Raw genomic sequence first — 22,997 nt, 5'->3', positions numbered from 1 at the left:
GAACCTGGGGCGAAAACGGCGTCAACCGGCAGCCAGACTTGGATGCAGTGTTTCTTTCTACGGAGTGTCTGATGGGAGGTGACATGCTGGGAAACGGATGCACTTTGATGCATTCGTCACTTATCATGTGCGAAGGAAGACGGCCTTCTGAGGACTAATTCTATCAAATAGGAAACACGGTAAGCTCTAGCTGACGCAAAGATGCCGGTCTTAAAAAAGGTCTTAAACATATATCAGTCAGGTCTATGATGGTCTGATTTCCAATCACATTGCATGCATCTACAGCTTGCTCTGGGCGGAGGGTGTATAGAGCTTGTTGGTCGTTGCCATGACTTCAGCAGCCTCCTTCTCGATCCGGGTGAGAAGCTCGGCACAGGTTGGGATGTCATGGATAAGACCAATGACTTGTCCTGCAGTCCAGACCTATTCCACAACGGAAGAAGAAGAGTACAAGTCAGCACAACTATAGCCGAAAAAAAAGAAGAAGAAAACGAAGAGTGGAAACGGATCTGTACTCCCGGCATGAGAAAGACGGGGGGTAAACGGGGTAAACGGGGAGAAATGGACTTACTCCATAATCAACGTCACCGTTAATAAAGACTTCACGCCCGCGTTTCCCACTGACAAGATGCGCAAGCTCGGTGAATTCACCTGTCTGGCTCTCCTGTTCAATCTTATATGCCTCCGCGGCAACCTTGTTGTTGAATAGACGGGATGTATTTCTCCACCGACGAAGAAGCAGTTGCGTATCCGTCTCGTCTGCCTTCACAATGGCCTCCTTAACATTAATATGGATAGGTGCTTCAACAGTGCACATGAATCGTGTTCCCATGTTAATCCCGCAGGCGCCCAGAGCCAGAGCAGCAGCTAAACCGTTCCCGTCCGCAAATCCGCCCGACGCAATGAATGGCACGCCTAGATCCTGTCTAGCACGGCTTAAAAGGATAAAATTTGTGATATCGGTCTCTCCAACGTGTCCGGCGCATTCAAAACCATCGATAGAGAGGAAATCAACGCCTAGCTTGACAGCCGACTTGGCGTGTCTGATTGTAGTACACTTATGGAGTACGGTGCACCCGGCCTTCTTGAGCTGTGTGATGATAGGGCCAGGGTTGTTTCCTGCGGTTTCAACGATGCGCACGCCTTCTTCAATAATGACTTTGGCGTAGGCGGGATAGTCGGGCGGTGTAAGGGCGGGCAGGAAAGTGAGGTTGACACCAAACGGGTTCTTGGTCATGGTCCTGGTCTTTCGGATTTCCTTCCGCAGATCTTCGGGAGTAGGTTGTGTCAGGGCAGTAAGCTGTGGTTGTTATTGTTATCCGTTAGCAATCGACCCCGTTTACAAATGGCTCCATGGAGGGTAAAAGACATACGATTCCAAGTCCACCAGCATTACTGACGGCAGATGCTAGCTCAGCGTATCCAACCCATTGCATACCACCCTGGACGACGGGAACTAGATATCTTTTAGTATAACTTGCAAAAGGAGTCTCCGGGGCATCGTAGACGTGAACTGACTTCTGATCCCTAGTTTCCGGGTGAGTTCGGTGGTGAAAGGCATCGTCAACGAATAAAGCCAAGGGTATTCGGCGGTATATAGTCTATATTTCTTGTCTAGAGAAGCGAATGTAAATTTTTAGGGATGGATGGAAGACGCAGGACGGGACGAGTGAAGGAAAAAGGTCGATATATCAGGGGACTTATCCCCCAAAAGAAAGACGCCATGAAGGAAGCGTCGCTTCCTGGCTTTCGCGGCTCTGGGAGAGAGATCACAGGCCGAGGACCGAGGCACCTTGTTCGCGTGACGCATCACGTGATTAGGAGATGGTGCTTACTCAGCGCATCATATCTGGAGAGAAGAACAAGTTTGATACGGAGATATTTTATGAAACAGCCTAGAGACTGCTGTGTAGGTGTATTGGATATGTGTATTGGATATGTAAGATATGATAGAAAATTTGGATAGTCGCTGTTCGCATAGCAATTGGATTGTTGGGGGCTATTACTCCGAAACTCGAACAGCACTCCGTAGTGAAAACCTGATATTGCTGCTTCGTCAAGAATAAGACATTGCTAATAACATTTAAATCTCGTTAAACAATTTGTGACCCTGATATGAAACCCAGCTCGCTCATTGAAAGAGTGGACTGGGCGATTAACGACGGGTTGAAATATCCTTTCTCACTCTCAGAACCTCATAACCATCTCGATGAACCACGACAGAATGCCGCAGTTAAGAGTGAGATGTCGCTAGAAAAGCATCCCCTTCATTCCGAGCACATCATCTACAGGAACTGTAGCAACAAGCTGGTCTGAGATGAAAGCTGAGGTCCTTGATGTGAAGAAAAGAAGAAGAAAGGAAGAGGACGAAAGTTTTTTTGTGCCTGTTTGCTGAAGATTTCCCGAAATGGTACGGAGCGGGACATCTTTCTTCCAGTCATGTGTTTGTAATTAGCGCGCCTGTGATTGGCTCCGATATCTGCCGATTTAGCCTTACATAAGCCGAGGGCAACTTCATCATTTGTTCGGGACGCTCCTTGTTTGGGGTTTTGTCTATGATGAGTCGTTGAAGAGCAGAGAGATAACCGGGCAATTCACCTAGACGCGAAGATGTTTTCCAACAGGCTAGCGCAGCAGTCGCTGAGACGACGTACGTATCTATATTATCGCCAATTGACGGGCTGTTAGGTGCTGATAGACCTCTTAGTTGCGACAGAACATCCATCTGCCTTCAGAACTCGGTATCCAGCTCGCGAGACCGGCTGCCATTGCACTGGAAACTATGCTCAGTCAGGCAGTACTTGCATTGATATGCTGGTCGTCCCCTCTCGGGTGCTGGGAGCTGTCTTGGTGTGGAATTCTAGCAGCGAGCAGCTCCGACATTTAATCAACAGTTTGGTCGAGAAATGGGAATATATATACGCAAACACAGTGAACACAAGGGCTAATAAGATATTCTAACAGACCAGCCACGTCCTCCGCAGCCTCCTCAGAAACTACTGAGCCAACCAGCTTACTCGCCAAACAGCGTCTTAACCGCCCCGTCTCTCCACATCTCACCATATACCAACCCCAGATAACCTGGTACCTGTCCAGTCTCAACCGTATCACTGGTGCCATGCTCTCCGGCAGTCTCTACCTCTTCGCCAGCGCCTATCTCATCTCTCCGCTACTCGGATGGCACCTTGAGTCCGCCTCTCTGGCCGCTGCCTTTGCCGCCCTGCCTATTGCTGCCAAGATTGGCATGAAGTTCACCATGGCCCTGCCCTTCACTTTCCATTGCTTCAATGGTGTGAGACATCTTGTTTGGGATTTGGGAAAGCAGTTGACTAACAAGCAAGTTATTACCACCGGATGGACTGTTGTTGGCTTGACTCTTAGCAGTGCTCTTGCCTTGGCTATGTGGTAAGGTCTTTATTGAATCTGGATCACCAGGTTTTCAACTATTCTTTCATCTTTGTACTATTGTCCGTTGCTAAATGTATATGCCCTTGTTTGAAACCCATCGTCTATTCCTAGTTCCTTTATCTATATAAGATGAAAGCCTTTTAAACATTTATTATAGATCCTTTACAAGTGTTCTAAGTAATATTTAAACTGAACTGGTGTTTCATTCTTATTTATGTAGCTAGGGGCATTAAAAATTATGCTATAGGTAGCATGGTATGTCTAAGGATCTTTATTAGTGTATTCTACATACAAGCCGGGCACAACAATTTAGACCATAAAGCCACATGATATTCCCACTCATTTTCCACCGCACTTTTTCTTTTTTTTGGAGCTTTTTATTGTTTTTTTTGTGTAGAAACTGCCGAGTCCAGAGAAAATTCCATTGGTTGTTGATTGTTTTGAGATGTGTTAATGTCTTTATAAAATCCGGATTGTTGAGGCTGAGAGAAGTCGTGATAAAATATACATTCAGCAGGAGATAGGGTAACTTTTTTTATTGGTCTGTTGGGTTTCCATAGATATGATGTCGCTTCGTTTGTGGTAGATTGGTGTGGTGGTGTGGTATTGGCAGGACTGATCCATGATGATGTTCAACAGGTGCTTTTTTTTTTTTTGGTATCTCCTTTTTTTCAACGTTCATAGCCGTAGAGGCCTCGGATTTCGATACCACAGCATTTTCAAGTTATGATTGGTTTGACAATGCCGGTTGACCGAGGAGTGGTATTCAAGCTGGGCTTGGTGGTGGGTTTGGAGGAGTTGGGCGAGGAGACAGGGGCCCAGTGACAGAGAAGCTGCCGGCTTCTGGCTCAGTGATGATGGTTTTGTTGGTGGCAGCAGGCTTTCCCTGAGAAGTGAAGCGTCCTGGAGTCTGGCGCTGAAAGCCACGGGCCTCAGAAGAGGAGTTCATGGTGGAAGGCATTGCAGTGACTTTTGCAATTTGCAAGTAAGAGATAGAATAGAGCTTGTTATTGCTTAGAAGCTGTATTAGAGAGTGAAAGCGTGCAAATGCGAGATAGTAGTGTGTGTGGTTGTGAAGGAAAAATAAGGAAGAAAGAGAGAAAGAGAGAGAGGTTGTATGCAAATTTAAACGAGAGAAAACCTGGGCTCCAGGTAACGTAAGAGCAGGACAGCAAGATATCTGTTTTCTATCGAAGGTTCTAGCCAGCCTAGCTTGGATATCAGAAGCTCTAGACAGTGCACGTGGAGGACAAGGAGGAAAAAGCAGAGGAAGGGTCTGTTTTCAGGGTCTTTCTGCCTGCCCGTCTGCCAATCTGTCCTGGGCTGTTGGCCGTTTAAGTGCAACATGCAAGCTGCCGCTTCACCCTCGTGGCAGCGTTCCCGGCTTCTCGTTTGACTGGCCGCCCTATTCCCTTCCCGTGGGGAGGTTTGCAGCAGTTATTGCTTGAGTTCTAGTGGTATACGATACTATTATAAGGATACCCGCGCGGGTCCCGTTTCACTAATTCAACGCTGCGAATGCGAGACTCAACAATAATCAAACGGAGAATATAACAAACACTCAACGGGGTTTTTCAATTCTCGTGCAATGTTCTGAAGGCAGAGTCGAGGCCAGTCCCACGAGGCGGTAGCGGGATGATGGTTCAAACGGAATTACGGTATAAGCATATATATATATATATCTCAATATATTGCACCTCGGCTGACCTATAAAGGGAAAACGGAGCTGCGCGAAGGCATGGCGTTTGGTTCAGATGAAAATAATAGCAAACAAAAAGACTAACGTCTTTTCTAAGAACAGGAAGCATTAAATCTTCTCTACATTGCCGCAGGATGGCCTGCAGACTAGGAGCTTCATGGCGTTTGTCTGACGGGGTATACCAGTGGAAGCTCTGCGCATCATCTGCAGTATAGGTTCTCTATACGAGTTGGTTATACGCATATCAATTTATTGGCGGATACAATGTTTACATATGTGAAGGGAAGAGGCTTTCTCTTCGTTATTGGAATACTCCCAGCAGGGAGCCCAGTCTATCCTCTTAGAAAAATAGCTTTGGCCACCAAGTGGCAACTGGTAAAGACAGTCAATCTGAAGAAGAATATACAAACAATTTTTCATCTTCAGTCTATAAGTCAGAATGGTATCATCTATGTAACGGCTGTCGTTGTGTTTGGCGTGAGGGAAGTTGTTAGGAGCTCGACACTTGTCCTAATTGGGGCTAGCGTGATCGTGTGAGAAATCTCGTAGCTTTCGAACATCTTCAACTTTGCTGTAGCAAAGCGAAGTTTCACCGGCCGCTTGATACCTCCGAATGAATAACTGACAAGCCGTTAACTGCTTCCAATGGCTTCAAAATTGTCTCCTCTCCAGACCATTGCTGCTGGATTTGCCCAGCCTGCGTGCAGGCGCGCACCACGCTTCGTTCTACCATTTTGCTCACAGTCTCAGCCAAGTTCTCGACGAAGAATATCATCCTCCCGCGCTCCCCAAGAACAGCAGGCTGTGTCAAATTTGATTCCACGATGGCAGCAAACGCCTCCTGCTATGAAAGCTCCGGTCCGACTGCGTGAATCCCCGAATAAAACGGAATTCAAGGTCAACTCTGACCCTGTGGTTCTGGACAACTTCTACGTGCGAATGCTAGGACAAGACGGGGAGAAGTTATTGTCGGAGGAAGTTAAATGGCAAGCAGTTACGCATAAAAGTTTTGATCAAGGGCGGAGGGGCTTCAATGACCGATTGGCTTATTTCGGTATGTTTATACATATCATTGAGATGCTGCACCTCAAAATGAAAAAAGGAAATTACTAGAAAAATGAATTGCTGACAGTGATTGCGCCGCAGGGAAACAAATAATTCTCCTTCAATCATCTCTTGCCCTCGTTCAAAATCCCGCAGCATATGCCCGACCGCAAAAGCCAGATCCGTTTGGAAGACAGCCGTATGAGTCCGCTGCGCTCAAGGGTCTTGAAGTCTTGTCTCAGAACACGAGGTCTCAATTGACGCGGAGGAAGGAGATGTCTGCTCTAGCTAGACATTACGGCATTAATGAGGTTATGAGATGGGTACCGAGAATGGTATGTGCTGGGAAGATATATACATATAGTAAAGAGTGTGTCCGCTGACCAGGCTATCTAGCAACACGACCTGACCGAATCTGGAGTTGACACGATATACACCCATGCTATGTACGCAATTGTTGGAGCCATTGCACTCGAACACGGAAGCAAGGTCGCAAACGAGATCGTCCGCGATAGAATCTTGAAACCCCTGGGATTCCAAATCGGCGGAAACGCTTGACCAACGGTGCGGTAAATAGATTTACACTTGGCTTTATGGCATCGGTATGGCGTTGAAGATATTCTGTTTGGAAACTCCTGAGCCTTAGATTTTGCTCTTAATTGTTTGTATTTTTTATATTTTGTGTGTGAACAGGCTTGTACTATATTAACAAAACCAAACAGACCGATGAATGTAAACATGGCTCCCTCAGCTCCCCCTCTATCCTACCACTGATGTATACTACACACCTCTGTATGATTAGATAACTGACTGTCCGACTTCTCTGACACCGCCCGCGCAACAAGGAAAAAATGCCCGGCCAGTTCTTATGAAGTCCATGAAATTTGGTCTACGCATCACAATATCGCTAAGCGCAGCAATTGAATACCCTGAGATGACCTGACAGAATGCCAGAAGCCAAAATTAGAGACCAGCCCTTAAAAAGGGACTGGATGTGTTGGTTAGCACTGTCTGAAGGATGCGCGTTTGTGAAGAAAAGAAGAAAGAAAGGACGGGGAAATTTTTTGGAGCGTAGTTTTTATAGAGCGGCGCTAGTCCCGATGTGGCCACGTCTGCGGGCTGTCTAGAGATAGCGACGCCAAACCTCCGTGGATAACGAGACGGACGACGACGACGGCGACGGCGACGACAAGGTGCTGCCTTCGATGCGAAACCACTGCTTGAACCGACTGTTGACGACGATACAGATAACGGGATGAATTGACGGCCTTTTTATTTACCTTGATTTCCTTTCCGTTTTGAACTACTTCGAGCAAAACTATGACGAGCTAGATAAATAAGCTGTTATTGCCTTCGTGACCTTTAACGAATAAGCTATTTGAAGAGGCTCCCCTTGTTTATATCTCGCGCAGCAATGGCTTCGGCAGTGTTTTTCTTAGATCTGAAGGGCAAGGTAAAGCGCTCCCTGATACTGTTCTCATATCTGGCATTGTAGCTAACCGAAGCATCCACCAGACCCTTCTTGCCCGCAACTATCGAGGTGACATCCCCATGTCTGCCGTCGAAAAATTCCCTATCCTTCTCAGTGAAGCCGAAGAAGAGAGCTCGGCGGTTCCACCCTGCTTTTCCTCCGAAGGAGTTAATGTATGTGGCCATCGCTCTCATACACAATGTCCATATATTTCCGAGCTTTAGTTGGCGCATCTAACTAACGGCAATGAACAGTACCTTTATATCCGACATAGTAATCTGTACCTCCTTGCTCTTACGAAACGAAACACAAATGCCGCCGAAATACTTCTCTTCCTACACAAGATTGTTGAGGTATTCACTGAATATTTCAAGGAATTGGAGGAGGAGAGTATTCGGGATAACTTCGTCATTATATATGAGCTGTTGGACGAGATGATGGATTTTGGCCATCCACAAACAACAGAAAGCAAGATATTACAAGAGTATGGTTACCTGTTACCACTTTCGGCTGTATGGCATACGAAATGGGATATCCATGAGGGGTAGGCATGGCTAACCACTTTTTCTACTATCTAGGTACATTACCCAGGAATCGCACAAGCTTGAAGTACAAGCAAGACCACCAATAGCTGTCACAAATGCAGTTTCGTGGAGAAGCGAAGGAATTCGATACCGCAAAAATGAAGTATTCCTGGACGTTGTTGAATCGCTGAACCTCCTTGTTTCTGCTACCGGAAACGTGCTTCGATCGGAGATATTGGGTGCTGTGAAGATGAAATGCTATCTTAGCGGCATGCCAGAACTTCGACTGGGTTTAAATGACAAAGTGATGTTCGAAACAACTGGTCGAGCAACTAGGGGTAAAGCTGTCGAAATGGAAGATGTCAAGTTCCACCAATGCGTACGACTGTCTAGATTCGAAAACGACAGAACAATTAGCTTTATTCCACCAGACGGTGAATTCGAGCTAATGAGTTACCGACTCAACACTCAAGTGAAGCCGCTGATATGGGTAGAGTGTCTCGTGGAATCGCACTCCGGCTCGCGCATCGAATATATGCTTAAGGTGTGTTGCCCCATACCCCAAATACTTTGCACCACATTTGCAAAGATAAAAAAAAAACATGCCATAAAAACTGACTCATCTACTTTCTTTCAATTAGGCAAAAGCACAGTTTAAGCGACGTAGCACAGCAAACAACGTGGAAATTCTCGTTCCCGTACCGGAAGATGCAGACTCACCGAGATTCCGGACAAACGTGGGCACAGTTCACTATGCACCCGAGAAATCCGCCATCATATGGAAAATCAAACAGTTTGGCGGTGGAAAAGAATTTCTAATGCGCGCTGAGCTAGGATTACCATCCGTTAAGGGAGATGACGAGCATGGCGGCGGAATGACAGGCGGGTTTGGTGGAAGCATGGGTGGTGCAGGACAAGGGGGGAAAGGGAAGAGGCCCATCAACGTCAAGTTTGAGATTCCCTACTTTACAACAAGTGGCATCCAAGTCCGCTACTTGAAGATCACAGAGCCAAAGGTATGTTTTTTTTTCTCCATCTCAACTCCTACTTTCTTACCGTCCCGTCTGCCTCTCCTGCACGTATATGCTACTGTGTTACTCTATGGCATTCGTCTATTGGCTTTGTTCAAACATTCCGTGCCAAGAGACGAGTGTCAAGCTCCCTGGCCACGTTTGACATGCTGTACATTTCTCACACCCCGCGTTCCGTGTGTTCCCTTCGTCACATTTACATCCAGCCATAGAATGCGGCTTCGTATTAAAGCGTGTTGCTTTTTCTTTTTAAACCAATACTGACTTGAAATTGCCTGTTAGCTACAATATCCTTCATTACCATGGGTTCGCTACATCACTCAGTCTGGAGACATCGCAGTTCGCTTGCCAGATGCCCAATAGTTTTGAGTGTCACTTTAATTCGATCATTTGAACAAAAAGAAAAAGGGCTTCTTGGACGTTTAGAACTGCATGTCAACTATCAACCAAAGATAGCGCAATGATAACTTTGAAGAGAGAATAAAGCAGTCCATGCTTCATGGATACATATCATCCAAAATCCACCTTCTCAAAACTATTCGATTTGGCTAGGATGGGTATATGAATGACTGTCCCATGCAACCAGCGGTGAACGTTAACAGGGTGGCCGGGTAGAAAGATGACAGCATCAGTTTACGAGCTGCGTGTAACCGAAAATCCTACAAACGAGATATGCGCTTCTTATAACTGCCAAGATGCAAAAGTTGCGGACAACAATAGAGGGCAATGTACATTCTTGGAAGCAAGGGTGGTAGGGGTCGAAGTGATGCGGGAGAGCGAGAAAAGAGAAAAGAGAAAAGTGAAGACTTGCTGGGGTCCGCCACCACCTGGTGTGATTAGATTCATGGTTAAGTAACACTGGAGCATCAAGGGATACTGATAAGAAAAAAAAGGCCGGGCTATCTTCAACTTGGCTAGTGTATGGGACGTATATCAGGTAGATGTGGCAGAACAGTAAATCAAAATCTGGAGGACGTATGTTGACAAAAGAAAGCAGAAAGCATCCATATCTTCTCTCCATTACCTCCTTTCAGAGAGGGGATCTGAAAAGGGCGCCGTAGCTACCGTCTTGGAAGTTCCGTAATTCTCTCTTTGCCTCACGCAGATCTCCATATTCTGGATCGGGTCTGATAGTTACAACCACGCCATGTCTGTCGATTCCTGCCCAGATGTGTTAGAAAAGAACAAATGGTATGCTAGTTAAATGGACTTACTTTGAGGGATTGATCGGTGAGGGACCCAGCGAGGTGGCCTGAAGCATCGTTGCATCACATCAGAGAGGCAATATATGTCTCGTTCCCTCGGGCAGGAGAAAGCAATAAGGCCCACGATCAGAGCAAGATCGCCTGTAAGATGGGTAAAGGGGACTTGACTGCAATAACTATCGTTGTACGAGTCCGGTAGAAGCTCCGGTACCCAGTCGCGAGACCCTCGCCCAGCAAGCGTGTAGCTGGTAGCCGAGAAGGTAGCTATTGATAGATCCTGCCTCTCATCGTTCTTGAAACGCAGCCTCCTCCAGGATTGTTCTGTCCGCTCAATATGGTCTTGCATACGTTCGTTGATTCGACAGTCCACTGGGACCGTGAGGAAGTATGATGTTGATGATCTATAGAGAAGGCTGCACACAGCGAAATCACCCTCTCCAACATTTTTTGCAGGAATCACCCGCTCCGGAGTTCGTTGCAACCATCCGGTGGAATATTGTGTGTTGTAAATGCACTCGTGTGGAGGCGACCACAACCCATCACCATCATACTCCAGCCTTTCGTATTCTGGTTCGATGTAATCCACCTTGAATAGGAACCTTAGTGCCTTATATCTCTCGTCATCCATTTTCTGCACAGAAGGAGAACAGGGCAGATTCTGGTCGGGGAGTTCGGTTCGCCAGCGCGGAAAAGTATAGGTTGATCGCAGGATGATGGGGATATCCAAAAAATACCGGGGCTGCGTTGCCTCTCTTTTCAACTTTTAAGGTAGGATAGAATGGTTGCCGGCTTCTTTCAGTATGCGGCACGATCGCAGCTAGACGTCAATCCCATTGAGTTTGTTCTGGGGCCAGTTTTAAACTTCTTATAGCGCTTTAGATACTTATCAAAGAGCCGCAAAAGATGTTGACCAATATCGGCGGTTTGTAGTGCTCCCCAGGAACTTATCGAGCCCTCGCATCAACATCTGATTGCAGTAATAGATCCTCCTTGCGTTCCATCCTAGTGTGGTAATGGTTATCATGTGCGCACGAGGAGCCTGCGTGGATACCCAATCGGCAGCCAAGTCATGACCTGGATGTACCATTTCTTTCTCTGTCCTCTAGCAGCGAGAAGGCTTGATATGGTGAGGAAGCCAGCCACCGAGTGTGAGTTATGGCATGGAGAGCCGAAGCCGAGATTTCCATCACGGAGTGAGGGGTATGACAGGCTTTGGATTGTCATGGAAATGTGGGCGACTGTGGTTGGATTGTCGAGAGCACGCGGGGCCACATCTTATCGACTCCAAGCAGATTGACTTCCAGGCAGGCCTAGAAATTGTAGTTCGGTACTTGTCAGCCGCGGAAATACTGAGCGATTGTACCCCTGTCAGGGGTCGACTCGTCCGCTGTGCAAATTGCCACGACGAGCGCCTTGAAATTGACATTCAGGGCAAGAGAGAACATTGTTGAAATCAATCTATATCAATCTTGACGGGGTATCATCCTAATACACAAATTGATCTCATGCTGCTGAATAGAAAGCCCCCAGGGTGACATGACTAATTGATGTTTGGATGATGATGTCTTGATGCATGACGGCCAATGACATGGCCAGATTGACCGAACCCTAGCAGATGAAGTTTCAAGGCTGTCACCATGTTGTCTTCAAGTAACAAGCTAGGCAACCCTCGCATAAAACACATGAGCGTGAAGAATTCGACATAAGATGGTCTTTCGAATGTGGGATTCGGACGATGGTCGTGCTGGTCTTATATGGCCCGACGAGATGGCAATGAGTGCTGCTGCAGCTGATGAAGTTGGACCACTTGGCGCAGGAAGCACATCAGCCCCGGTTTTCCATCTGCTGGACGCCTGGACGCCTTGATGTCTATGTAGCAGGATGGGCCACTGAGCGTTGCGAATGCTTGGTCCTAACGCAAAAAATACTGCAATAAGTGCTTGATGGAATATGACAGGGTCATCATTGGACCGTCAGACGGTCTAGATTACTGATAGAACCAGGATGGGCATTGATCCCGCTCGTACCCGTACCAGGCACAGTTCCTCAATGCCCAAATCGCTGATATGTTGACCCTGACTGAAAACGACGTTGTCCTGGGTGGGAGTTCGAGTGGGCCACGTGATTGGTTAACTAGGTAGTTAGGGGCACCAAACTAGCAACTAGTTACCTAGTTAGGTGTTAATACTTGGTAGTTGCAGACATTTTCACTCCTCAACAGGACCTTCACTATCATGAAAGGCTGAGCATCATCATCCTCGGCCTGGATGCTCCTAAAGATGGTACCTCGGGCTGTGAGATATAACAAAGATCACCTCGCTGTCGGATATTCGGTTCATGTTCATTCAAGCCGCAAATACCGTGGTACGAGAACTGCTCCGTACTCCCGTCCATTTAGGCTGCGGTGCTCCTTGCCTAGACAATTTTTCAGTACCAACTAATTAGCCTATACAACTAGAGGGTATCCGGGACTAATCAGCAACAAAAGGGCTCGGGCTGCGCTTAGTCGAAGATATCGGCCAGCGATCTACTTCGGCGCCGTCGTCAATTTCCAATCTTAATCTCGAAAATGTCATGTCCTGCCTCATCATAGTGGCAGCGATAACCTTGGGGCTTTAAAGCTTCTGCAGTGATTCCTCAACTAGTGTTTCCACCTGAGAGATCCTTGATGGCATTTGTGTAAACCTGCTTAAGTTCGTATAACGGGCTGCTATACACAATAGGGTCGTGAAATGCGTTAACTAGGCACCAATTCCTAGTAGCTATGTATTTCTATGCCCGCAGGCTAAGGGAACTCACTTATTCTACCGTCTGTATATCTTGAATGATACTGGAAAAAATTACAAATAATGGTCTTCTCCATCTGGTTTAAGGCTGAGAATACTGCTGACTAGGCCCTTGTCTCAGGCTTGGTTGAAGTGCTGCAATTACGGAAGATTGGCCGGCCTTTTTGTACGAAGGATCACGCAAGGTACCGGTAAGAGAGCAGGATGTTATTATTGCCGATGGAGGGTGAAGATCATCTTTAAATCCGAGCGAGGGAGCGAGATACAGGTTTTTTCTATTTTGAGAAGCTTGGATTTAGTAGGTTTAAAATGAGAGAATAGTTAACAGCATACCCAAAATTCCAATAAGGGGCCATAAAAACGCTGTATATAGTGCCTAGCAGCAATTAAGAACATAAGGGTAGGCAGGTAGTAGGTATACACAAGTGTAATTTAGCTCAATTGGAAGGATTAAGGATTTCCTGTTATAGGCAATTTTTATCAGATGCCCCACACCATCAACATCCATTCATCAGATAACAAAGATCAGATAAAAAAAAAAAACTTTAATACGAGAGTGGATTACGTAATCTGAAAAACCTTCCTGACTCAGTAGTTTCGGGTTTGAGCAAACGACAAGCCTTGGAAGCTTTCAACGTCCCAGGGAGCGGAAAACGAGAAGCCAAACAGCTCCAGCGGAATCAACGGAGTTAGTGGGAAAGCTATGGAGCAAGTATGTTCTGGACCGGGATAAACAGAAATAACAACAAATAAGCGTTAACAAAGTCACCAGGTCCCCAGCGCTGCGACAGAGCTCAAATACCGGTGAACACTGATCTTGGGCCTCTCCCCGTGCCCTGCGCTTTTCGTCTGACAAAAACGAGGCCAGTTCTTTTTCGTTTGTGTAACACGCCTCTCCGTATTTTCGTGGCCGCCATGCGACGGCTTGGCCCCTGGTTTTAATTCCACTCAACGCGTCTTCCCTGTCGTATTCGTCCCATGCCACGCCCTCTGCTTGGTTGTTTTGCATCAATTTCATCCAACCGCCAAGCTGACTAAGGAGGAGCTCTATACTCCTTTCGGCCTCCGCCCCACTCCATTACGCTGATTCAGCAGCCCCTTGGCGTGTGTGGACTTTGTTTCTGATGCCGGGGACGGCGGACGAAAAGGACGAAAAGCAACATTGATACATATATCCGCCCCTGGAGATAAAGCATGAGTCACAATGAATCACATCGCACATCATATCGTACATATGCAGCGACAGGGGCAGCGGTCTGCCATGGCCTGGGAGATATCTGTTGGGCAGAGTCAAGCTTCGCAGACTGACATGGCTGCCAGAAGCTGTCTGGTAACTCAGCACATGGTTACCGGCTATTTCACCCGCCCGCTAGAAAGGTAACAAGTTGGATCAGACCTTTACCAAACCAAGCCTGGCCCAACAAGCTATAAAAAGGAATACGATGTCAGAGCACCAGCCAACTGCTTTGTTCTCGGACAACTGTGGAACTGTGCAAGATATATCACCCCCTTCGGCCTTTTCAAGTCCGAGATTGAGTCTTTTCCGGCCCCACAGTAGGTTAAGTAAGAAACTGAAATCTCTCAATAATGTTTGATCAATTTTACTTCGTCTCTTTCTTCTCTCCTTCAATCTATATAAGCAAAAGGCGGCTGCTCTGTCCTTGTTGTGACATCTAGGACAAATTATTCCTGGTTGCTCGTTCCGTTTTTATACAAAGGAGATTCCTCTTCCTTGTTGCATTGTTATAGTTCTCCCTTCGGTTATATATAGTTGGTTTGGCCACCTCCAGGCTACAGACCACCCATCTCAAAGCAACAGGGCTAAGCGCGTTTCAACTTATGCCTCGAAAAATTCGACTGTGATATCCAACTGAGGACTGAGAAGTCATGGCTTCTAACCCTGTGGGAGCTAATCCTCCCAAACTTGAAATTCCTGGCGAAAGTTCGGACTCGGATACCATCTTTACTAACAGTGATTATGAGCGTGAGCGAGAGAACCTGAGGAATAGTAACCGCCAGGGGTTGACCCAACCAACCGGGGGTGTTGATGTACAGAAAGCCGAGGAAGACTTTGCTGTTTTGAGCAAAGAGTTATCTAGAATCTCAGAGAAATCAAAACGGCCGTTCACCCAAGAGCAAAATGGCCTAGATGAGAAGGGCTCGTACGATGTCGAGAGTGGCGCTGAGGGCAATTCAACCTTTGACCTGGAAGCTGCCCTTCATGGTTCTCGAGATGCAGAGGCGGCTGCCGGAATAAGGCCAAAGAGAATCGGTGAGTGATTTGGCATACCTCGTCAACTATTTCTTACTAACTCTATGGAGGTGTTATTTGGGATGGACTTACTGTTCGTGGTATTGGCGGAGTAAAGTACACAGTACCCACATTTCCTGACGCCGTCATTGGATTTTTCAATCTACCTGCCACAATCTACAACATGTTGGGTTTTGGGAAGAAAGGAGAGGAAATTGAGATTCTCAAAAAGTTCAAAGGTGTGGCTAAGCCTGGTGAAATGGTACTGGTTCTGGGAAAGCCGTCCTCAGGCTGCACAACCTTTTTAAAGGTTATAGCAAATCAGCGATTTGGATACACCGGTATTGATGGCGAGGTCCTCTATGGCCCATTTGATTCCGAGAAGTTCGCGAAACGTTATCGTGGAGAGGCTGTTTACAACCAAGAAGATGACATCCATCATCCCTCTCTCACGGTGGAACAGACCCTTGGCTTTGCATTAGATACCAAAACCCCCGGCAAGCGTCCAGCTGGCCTTTCGAAGTCTGCATTCAAGAAGAAGGTAAACTCTTAGGACGTCTAAAAACCTTTTATGTAGATACCTAACATGGTTACATAGGTCATTGATCTTCTCCTCAAGATGTTCAACATCGAACATACCGCAAACACCGTGGTTGGCAATCAATTCATTCGAGGAGTTTCTGGAGGAGAGAGAAAACGTGTTAGTATTGCTGAAATGATGATCACAGCAGCCACTGTTCTGGCTTGGGATAACACTACTCGTGGCCTTGATGCTTCCACCGCCCTCGATTTCGCCAAATCTCTTCGGATAATGACGAACATATATAAAACTACCACCTTTGTTTCGCTATACCAGGCGTCCGAAAACATATACAACCAGTTCGACAAAGTTATGGTCCTGGACCAGGGCCATCAAGTATTCTTTGGACCCATCAGTGGAGCCCGTGCCTATTTTGAGGGCCTTGGTTTTAAGGAGAAACCACGCCAAACCACGCCCGATTACCTCACTGGTTGTACCGATCCTTTCGAAAGAGAATATAAAGATGGAAGAAATGAAACAAATGCTCCATCTACCCCAGCTGACCTGGTCAAAGCCTTTGATGAATCTCAGTTTAGCAAAGACTTGGACAATGAGATGGCCATATACCGTTCTAAACTTGAGGAGGAGAAGCATATCCAGGAAGACTTTGAAGTAGCCCATCATGAAGCAAAACGGAAGTTCACATCGAAATCCTCCGTCTATTCGGTTCCATTCCACCTTCAGATCTTCGCTTTGATGAAACGACAGTTCTTGATCAAGTGGCAGGACAAATTCTCCCTTACTGTCTCATGGGTCACCTCAATTTCAATTGCCATAATTATCGGAACAGTTTGGCTAAAGCTCCCAGCCACCAGCAGTGGTGCCTTTACACGAGGCGGCCTTTTGTTTGTGTCTCTATTGTTTAACGCCTTCAACGCATTCGGCGAACTTGCATCGACTATGGTAGGGCGCCCTATCATAAACAAACAACGAGCTTTTACATTCTACCGTCCAAGTGCTCTATGGATTGCTCAGGTGGTGGTTGATATGGCATTCTCGTCTGCTCAGATCTTTGTCTTCAGTGTCATTGTCTATTTCATGTGTGGACTTGTCCTGGAAGCAGGAGCTTTCTTTACTTTCGTCCTCATCATCATAACCGGATACCTTGCCATGACCTTATTCTTCCGTACTGTTGGCTGTCTTTGTCCCGACTTTAATTATGCCTTAAAGGGTATTTCAGTGTTGTTATCGTTCTACGTGCTCACGTCGGGCTATTTGATTCAATGGAATAGTCAAAAAGTCTGGCTTCGATGGATCTTCTACATCAATCCCTTGGGCCTTGGTTTTTCGTCTATGATGATCAATGAGTTTCGCCGCCTTACCATGAAGTGTGAGTCTGATTCTCTTATCCCTGCCGGGCCAGGATATTCGGATATTGCCCATCAAGTTTGTACCCTGCCTGGCAGTAGCCCAGGATCGGCCACCATACCAGGTTCCAGTTATATCAGCCTAGCATTCAATTACCAAACTGCTGACCAGTGGAGAAACTGGGGAATAATTGTTGTTCTGATTGCTACATTTTTATTCACCAACGCTTTTCTTGGAGAGGTCATTACCTATGGAGCTGGTGGAAAGACTGTCACTTTCTTTGCCAAGGAGTCCAAAGACCTCAAGGAACTCAATGAAAACCTGATGAAACAAAAGGAGGACCGACAACAGAAGCGAGGCAACAACTCTGGGTCAGATTTGCAAGTTGCATCGAAGTCTGTATTAACATGGGAGGATCTTTGCTATGAAGTCCCAGTGCCTGGAGGTACACGACGCCTTCTGAATAGTATTTACGGGTACGTCGAGCCAGGAAAGCTTACTGCTTTGATGGGTGCAAGTGGTGCTGGTAAAACAACACTCCTTGACGTTCTTGCTTCCCGGAAAAATATTGGAGTCATTACTGGCGATGTTCTTGTTGATGGCCGCCTACGAGGCACTGCATTCCAGCGTGGCACATCGTATGCCGAGCAGCTGGACGTACACGAATCTACCCAGACTGTTCGTGAGGCACTCCGTTTCTCTGCAACACTTCGCCAGCCGTATGCGACTCCTGAGTCTGAAAAATTCGCCTATGTTGAAGAAATTATCTCACTCCTTGAGTTAGAAAACCTTGCAGATGCCATCATTGGCACCCCTGAGACTGGCCTGTCAGTTGAAGAACGAAAGCGGGTGACTATTGGTGTAGAGCTAGCAGCTAAACCACAGCTTTTGCTGTTCCTTGATGAGCCTACTTCCGGTCTTGACAGCCAGTCCGCATTCAATATTGTTCGGTTCCTTCGCAAACTCGCTGCTGCTGGGCAAGCCATCCTCTGCACCATTCACCAACCTAACTCCGCTTTGTTTGAAAACTTCGATCGTCTCCTATTGCTCCAGCGCGGGGGTGAGTGTGTTTATTTCGGTGATATTGGTAGAGATGCTAGTGATTTGATTGACTACTTTCACCGAAATGGCGCAGACTGCCCTCCTAAAGCAAATCCTGCTGAATGGATGTTGGATGCAATTGGTGCTGGTCAAGCTCCTCGCATCGGTAACCGAGACTGGGGTGATATCTGGCGCACGTCCCCTGAGCTCGCAAACGTTAAAGCCGAAATTGTTAATATGAAGTCGGATCGAATCCGGATAACTGATGGCCAAGCAGTTGATCCAGAATCGGAAAAAGAGTACGCAACCCCGTTATGGCATCAAATAAAGGTTGTGTGTCACCGCACGAACCTGTCCTTCTGGAGATCTCCCAACTACGGTTTCACCCGTCTTTACAGCCACGTTGCCGTTGCTTTGATTACTGGGTTAATGTTTTTGAATTTAAATAATTCGCGAACGTCCCTCCAGTATCGTGTCTTCGTTATCTTCCAGGTCACCGTGCTGCCAGCCTTAATTCTAGCTCAGGTAGAGCCCAAATACGATATGTCTCGACTGATTTTCTACCGAGAGTCAGCGGCAAAGGCCTATCGCCAGTTCCCATTTGCTTTGGCGATGGTGCTCGCTGAACTCCCATACAGCATCATCTGTGCGGCCTGCTTCTATCTACCACTCTATTTTATGCCTGGGCTTTCCAACGAACCAAGCCGAGCTGGATATCAGTTCCTCATGGTTCTAATTACTGAGATATTCTCTGTAACTTTAGGGCAGGTGATTTCGGCTTTAACGCCCAGCACATTTACAGCTGTTCTTCTGAATCCACCGGTTATGGTCATCTTCGTATTACTTTGCGGCGTTGCTATACCAAAGCCCCAAATTCCTAAGTTCTGGCGTGTCTGGCTTCATGAGCTGGATCCTTTTACTCGACTGGTCAGCGGCATGGTTGTGACCGAACTTCATGGACAAGAGGTCAAATGCGCAGGACTAGAGTTGAATCGCTTTACAGCGCCAGCTGGTGAAACCTGTGGCTCATATATGGAGAAATTCTTTGCCAACAACGGACCAGGTTATCTGGTCAACAATGCCACCGACATGTGCGAATACTGTGCTTATAAGGTCGGAGATGAATTCTACAGGGTGTTTGGGATGTCTTTTGACAACAGATGGAGAGATTTGGGTATTTTTGCCGCATTTATCGGATCAAATTTACTGCTTCTATTTATCGGGGTGAGCATCATATCTTCTGTTAACTATATAGAACGTTTACTAACGAAAAGTCTCCTTAGTCTCGATATCTCAATTTCAACCGCCGATAGACGGCGCCATCAATTCGTGTCCCATTTTCAAAAAGTTTTCATACATTATATGTATATACACCTTAAAAAGGCTAACGGACGGTTTAATACTTTGACCCTTTTTAACTCAAGTCCGGGTACATTAAATAATACTACTAAATAGCATCTAGAACATATGAATATTCTTTCCAGGTTTTTTCTATGACTTAAAATTAACTATTACATATACTCCATCTCCCCGATGTCAATGGCTTATATTGCAGAACAAGGACGAATAACTGAATCTACATTCTACGTTATAATTCGATGACAAAATTATAAGTACAGAGCAAGTAAATAACGAGTATATACGCCTGTAGACAGGCAGTCAATAAATATATCGAAAGCTATTATTTATACAACAAGTCAGTACTGTAAGCAACAAAAGGAAACAAGGGAATGGGGTGCAGATGGTTGTACTGGTGAAGCATACTTGAGGTTTTCTCTGTCTGTCATATCAGAGAATGCAGTAGAGTCAAGGTCCCGACCATTCAATCCACCTTCTTGTTGGGATTGTATGTGGTCACGTCGTTTATTTTCTCTCCATAAAAGGAACCCGAGAAGCGAGATGGCCGCTGCTTCAATGACGTGCGATACTATCATCGACCAGATACCAAGCGGGTATGAGGGCCTGAATGAACGTTTTAAGAATTAGTATAATATCTAGATATTATTTTAAAAGCGTAGACAGGTGGAACAGGGGTCTATACGATTGTTCTGAAATATAGAAGAATGGACCGGCGATGTTACCAGTGCAGTAGCCTAAGAATAGCACGGCGTTTGTAACCACCTTCTTTGTGTGTCCTTTGTGGATTATCTGAAGTTAGTAAAGGAAATACTGGAGAGGAAATGTAGATGCCTCACCAGCTATATTAGCAATTTGCATGCTGAGTATTAGGACGAAAGCAGCATTGTACGGTCCAGTCAAATAGTAACAAATAAGCCGTCCAGCCTTTTGGTCATGGGTAAGAAACCGGAGTCCGAATGCGCCTGTTATATTTGGTAAAAGAAATAAAATAATAAAGAGACATCGCCGGTTCTCAAACTTATTATTGAGGTATACACAGAGTAAGATAGACACTGCAATGATAATTCCGTATGGTATCTAGGTAGGATTGATTTGCTAAGTTCGAATATAACCAGTACCCTTGCATCGAGTAGAGGGATCTCACCTGCATTAAGGTAGTGACAAGTGTGGAAAACCCGAACCCCTGAATGATTATAGTTCCAAAATTTGAAATACCTCCATTAGGAATATTGCACCTGCAAAGCAGTTATTGAATGTTAGAGTAAGTTACTACAAGAAGGGGCTAAAAGAAATCCACTTACGCCACTCCAAGCAAGAAAAACAGATAAAGCTTGTAGTCCAGGAATGCCTCCTTAATTTGATATGGCTTAAGCTTTTTGTTTTCAATCCCCGTTTGGTTTGATCGAATGCGCTCGACAGCCCTGCGGCGGTCCCTTTCGCTGAAAAATGGGGCTGTCACTGGGGAATCAGGAAGAAAGAGGAAGATAACAATACCCCAAACGCAACACAATGCACCACTGAAGTAGGGGTTTTAGTAACATATTGCAAATAATAAGGCTAGAAACAAATGGCAGATTTGACTTACATGATGATAAACTCATATTTCCAAGATGGCAAGGCTCCTTTAATACTTCCGATTCCGTATCCAAGGAGGCCACCTATGGCTATACCAAATCCATTCGCGGTATACCACAAGCCTATCCGTACAGGTTGTTCCTTTCGAGTATACCACATACTTGTGACGAGGAGAAACCCGGGGTCGGAACACGCCTCCGCTGCACCGGCGAGAGTACGGAGAACTGCAAGTGTAGTGAAATTCTTGCAGGCTGCTTGGAGCATTAGGAAGAAGCCCCTATATATGACACAGGTTAGTATTCCATTATAATGCAAATATTAATGGAGATAAAGGTAGAACTGACCACAGAAAGATGTTCACTCCCAGATATTTGCCTATTGGCATTGAAATACGTCAATTCTAGTCAAAATAGGGAATAGAGAACTAAAAGTTAAACGCATACCAACTGGATATCTCTGCAGCATGAAATTGGTTGGAAGCGCCCATATCAAAAATCCAAAATAAAAGAGGCTGCTGAGCCAACTGTATTGGGTCCCTTTGAGATTCAAATCTTCTCGAATTCCAAAGATTGCTGCATAGCTCAAAGTCGTCTAAGAGTCGCCGAAATAAGATCAGTTCAATATAGCCCGATAAATGGAAGACATATTGTGTCCTTATCTGTCCCCGAATCTACTCACCTTGTCAATATAGAAGAACGCGTAGCAAACAGCGAGATAAGGGAGAATCATCAAGTCAATTTTCCATAGTAGCTTTCGTGCCTCTTTCGGGTCAACGTATTCGTAAATTTCGTCTGGATTTGTGAATAGAGACATGGCAGTATCGCCGCCCCCAGACTTGGAGATTTTCCATTTCGACTGAGGCACCTCTACTGGTCTGGCACTCTCTATCTCCGAGGTCCACGCCACATTCCCATCTCCTCGTTCGGCCTTCATGATGAGGTTATCTGCTTTTGCTGGCTGTCAATTGAGGCTCAGCTTTAGGAAAAGAATTAGGTATATTTACAATGTAACGGTCACGGTCGAGCTGAAAGTTTTGGTCAATCTCAGATTGTGTAACAATTGTGATCGGTGCAGCCTTTATTCAAAAAAAATAATTCCATTGGTGTCTTTGACTGTCGCCCACGGAAGCACTCGGAGCAGAGTGGTTATTGAGTGATATCAGATATTTGATTAACTGCATGCCGACGCTCCCGGACCCTCACAGGTAGTAGCTGTCCACCTCACCAACAGGGTTCTCCAGCAAGCCTAGGGTAACTGTTTAGTTGGGCTCCGGTAAAATGGCCGAGGTGGATGTGCTTCTCGGGGTAACTAGAACAAAGGGCTAGCAGTGACCTGCGGTTGATGGCATCGGCGAAGTCTCGCCAATATGCTGGCCACAGACTTTGGGCCTCATCCCAGGCAAGGTGGGAGCGGAGATGACGCCGGCCTGAAGCTGTTATATCAAGCTAAGGTTGCAGTTTAGCTGGTGCTCATCACTAATCTTAGGCATCGGTGATAAAATATAATGTCCCTTTCTGGGGTTGGAGAATGAAATGGGCGAGGGTGATGATGATGCCATTGGAGATGAAGTGGCTGGCATCTTCTGAAACTATCACCAGCTGAGAGTCTGAAGCAATGTATGGAGCGTCCTTAGAAGATATGAAGTATTTGAATATGTACGAATTGGTAACAGTTCATAGACTAAAGATTGTTGGTCGTTAGTTCTTCGTTTCGGC

The 22,997-nt window shown here is 46.1% G+C and overlaps 7 protein-coding genes across 7 annotated transcripts; 4 read left to right on the top strand and 3 right to left on the bottom strand.

The window, feature by feature from the left end:
* Window positions 1-279: 279 nt before the first annotated feature.
* Window positions 280-1,561, bottom strand: MGYG_03898 (2-nitropropane dioxygenase; the record flags this gene model as incomplete). The annotated part of the gene is made up of 4 exons (XM_003173677.1): window positions 280-423; window positions 572-1,300; window positions 1,374-1,456; window positions 1,519-1,561. 4 exons carry the CDS (start codon window positions 1,559-1,561, stop codon window positions 280-282), a joined length of 999 nt encoding a protein of 332 aa, XP_003173725.1.
* A 1,049-nt stretch (window positions 1,562-2,610) lies between these two features.
* MGYG_03897 (succinate dehydrogenase cytochrome B subunit) lies at window positions 2,611-3,409 on the top strand (the record flags this gene model as incomplete). The annotated part of the gene is made up of 3 exons (XM_003173676.1): window positions 2,611-2,650; window positions 2,708-2,893; window positions 2,970-3,409. 3 exons carry the CDS (start codon window positions 2,611-2,613, stop codon window positions 3,407-3,409), a joined length of 666 nt encoding a protein of 221 aa, XP_003173724.1.
* A 2,343-nt stretch (window positions 3,410-5,752) lies between these two features.
* Window positions 5,753-6,709, top strand: MGYG_03896 (RNase III domain-containing protein; the record flags this gene model as incomplete). The annotated part of the gene is made up of 3 exons (XM_003173675.1): window positions 5,753-6,161; window positions 6,254-6,486; window positions 6,548-6,709. The coding sequence occupies 3 exons, from the start codon at window positions 5,753-5,755 to the stop codon at window positions 6,707-6,709; spliced, it is 804 nt and encodes a 267-aa protein (XP_003173723.1).
* An 856-nt stretch (window positions 6,710-7,565) lies between these two features.
* MGYG_03895 (amidophosphoribosyltransferase) lies at window positions 7,566-9,540 on the top strand (the record flags this gene model as incomplete). Its single annotated transcript, XM_003173674.1, has 6 exons — window positions 7,566-7,604; window positions 7,667-7,795; window positions 7,877-8,106; window positions 8,201-8,690; window positions 8,788-9,162; window positions 9,460-9,540. 6 exons carry the CDS (start codon window positions 7,566-7,568, stop codon window positions 9,538-9,540), a joined length of 1,344 nt encoding a protein of 447 aa, XP_003173722.1.
* A 667-nt stretch (window positions 9,541-10,207) lies between these two features.
* MGYG_03894 (hypothetical protein) lies at window positions 10,208-11,010 on the bottom strand (the record flags this gene model as incomplete). Its single annotated transcript, XM_003173673.1, has 2 exons — window positions 10,208-10,338; window positions 10,392-11,010. The coding sequence occupies 2 exons, from the start codon at window positions 11,008-11,010 to the stop codon at window positions 10,208-10,210; spliced, it is 750 nt and encodes a 249-aa protein (XP_003173721.1).
* A 4,045-nt stretch (window positions 11,011-15,055) lies between these two features.
* MGYG_03893 (brefeldin A resistance protein) lies at window positions 15,056-19,661 on the top strand (the record flags this gene model as incomplete). Its single annotated transcript, XM_003173672.1, has 4 exons — window positions 15,056-15,440; window positions 15,491-15,960; window positions 16,018-19,572; window positions 19,632-19,661. The coding sequence occupies 4 exons, from the start codon at window positions 15,056-15,058 to the stop codon at window positions 19,659-19,661; spliced, it is 4,440 nt and encodes a 1,479-aa protein (XP_003173720.1).
* A 368-nt stretch (window positions 19,662-20,029) lies between these two features.
* MGYG_03892 (hypothetical protein) lies at window positions 20,030-22,215 on the bottom strand (the record flags this gene model as incomplete). The annotated part of the gene is made up of 10 exons (XM_003173671.1): window positions 20,030-20,051; window positions 20,113-20,310; window positions 20,390-20,483; window positions 20,544-20,784; window positions 20,852-20,942; window positions 21,009-21,224; window positions 21,293-21,559; window positions 21,627-21,657; window positions 21,726-21,873; window positions 21,961-22,215. The coding sequence occupies 10 exons, from the start codon at window positions 22,213-22,215 to the stop codon at window positions 20,030-20,032; spliced, it is 1,563 nt and encodes a 520-aa protein (XP_003173719.1).
* Window positions 22,216-22,997: the final 782 nt, after the last annotated feature.

This window comes from Nannizzia gypsea, genomic scaffold, assembly GCF_000150975.2.
Source record: "Nannizzia gypsea CBS 118893 supercont1.3 genomic scaffold, whole genome shotgun sequence".
In the NCBI taxonomy this organism is placed as follows: domain Eukaryota; kingdom Fungi; phylum Ascomycota; class Eurotiomycetes; order Onygenales; family Arthrodermataceae; genus Nannizzia; species Nannizzia gypsea.
This window is presented reverse-complemented; position numbering and strand designations above follow the sequence as displayed.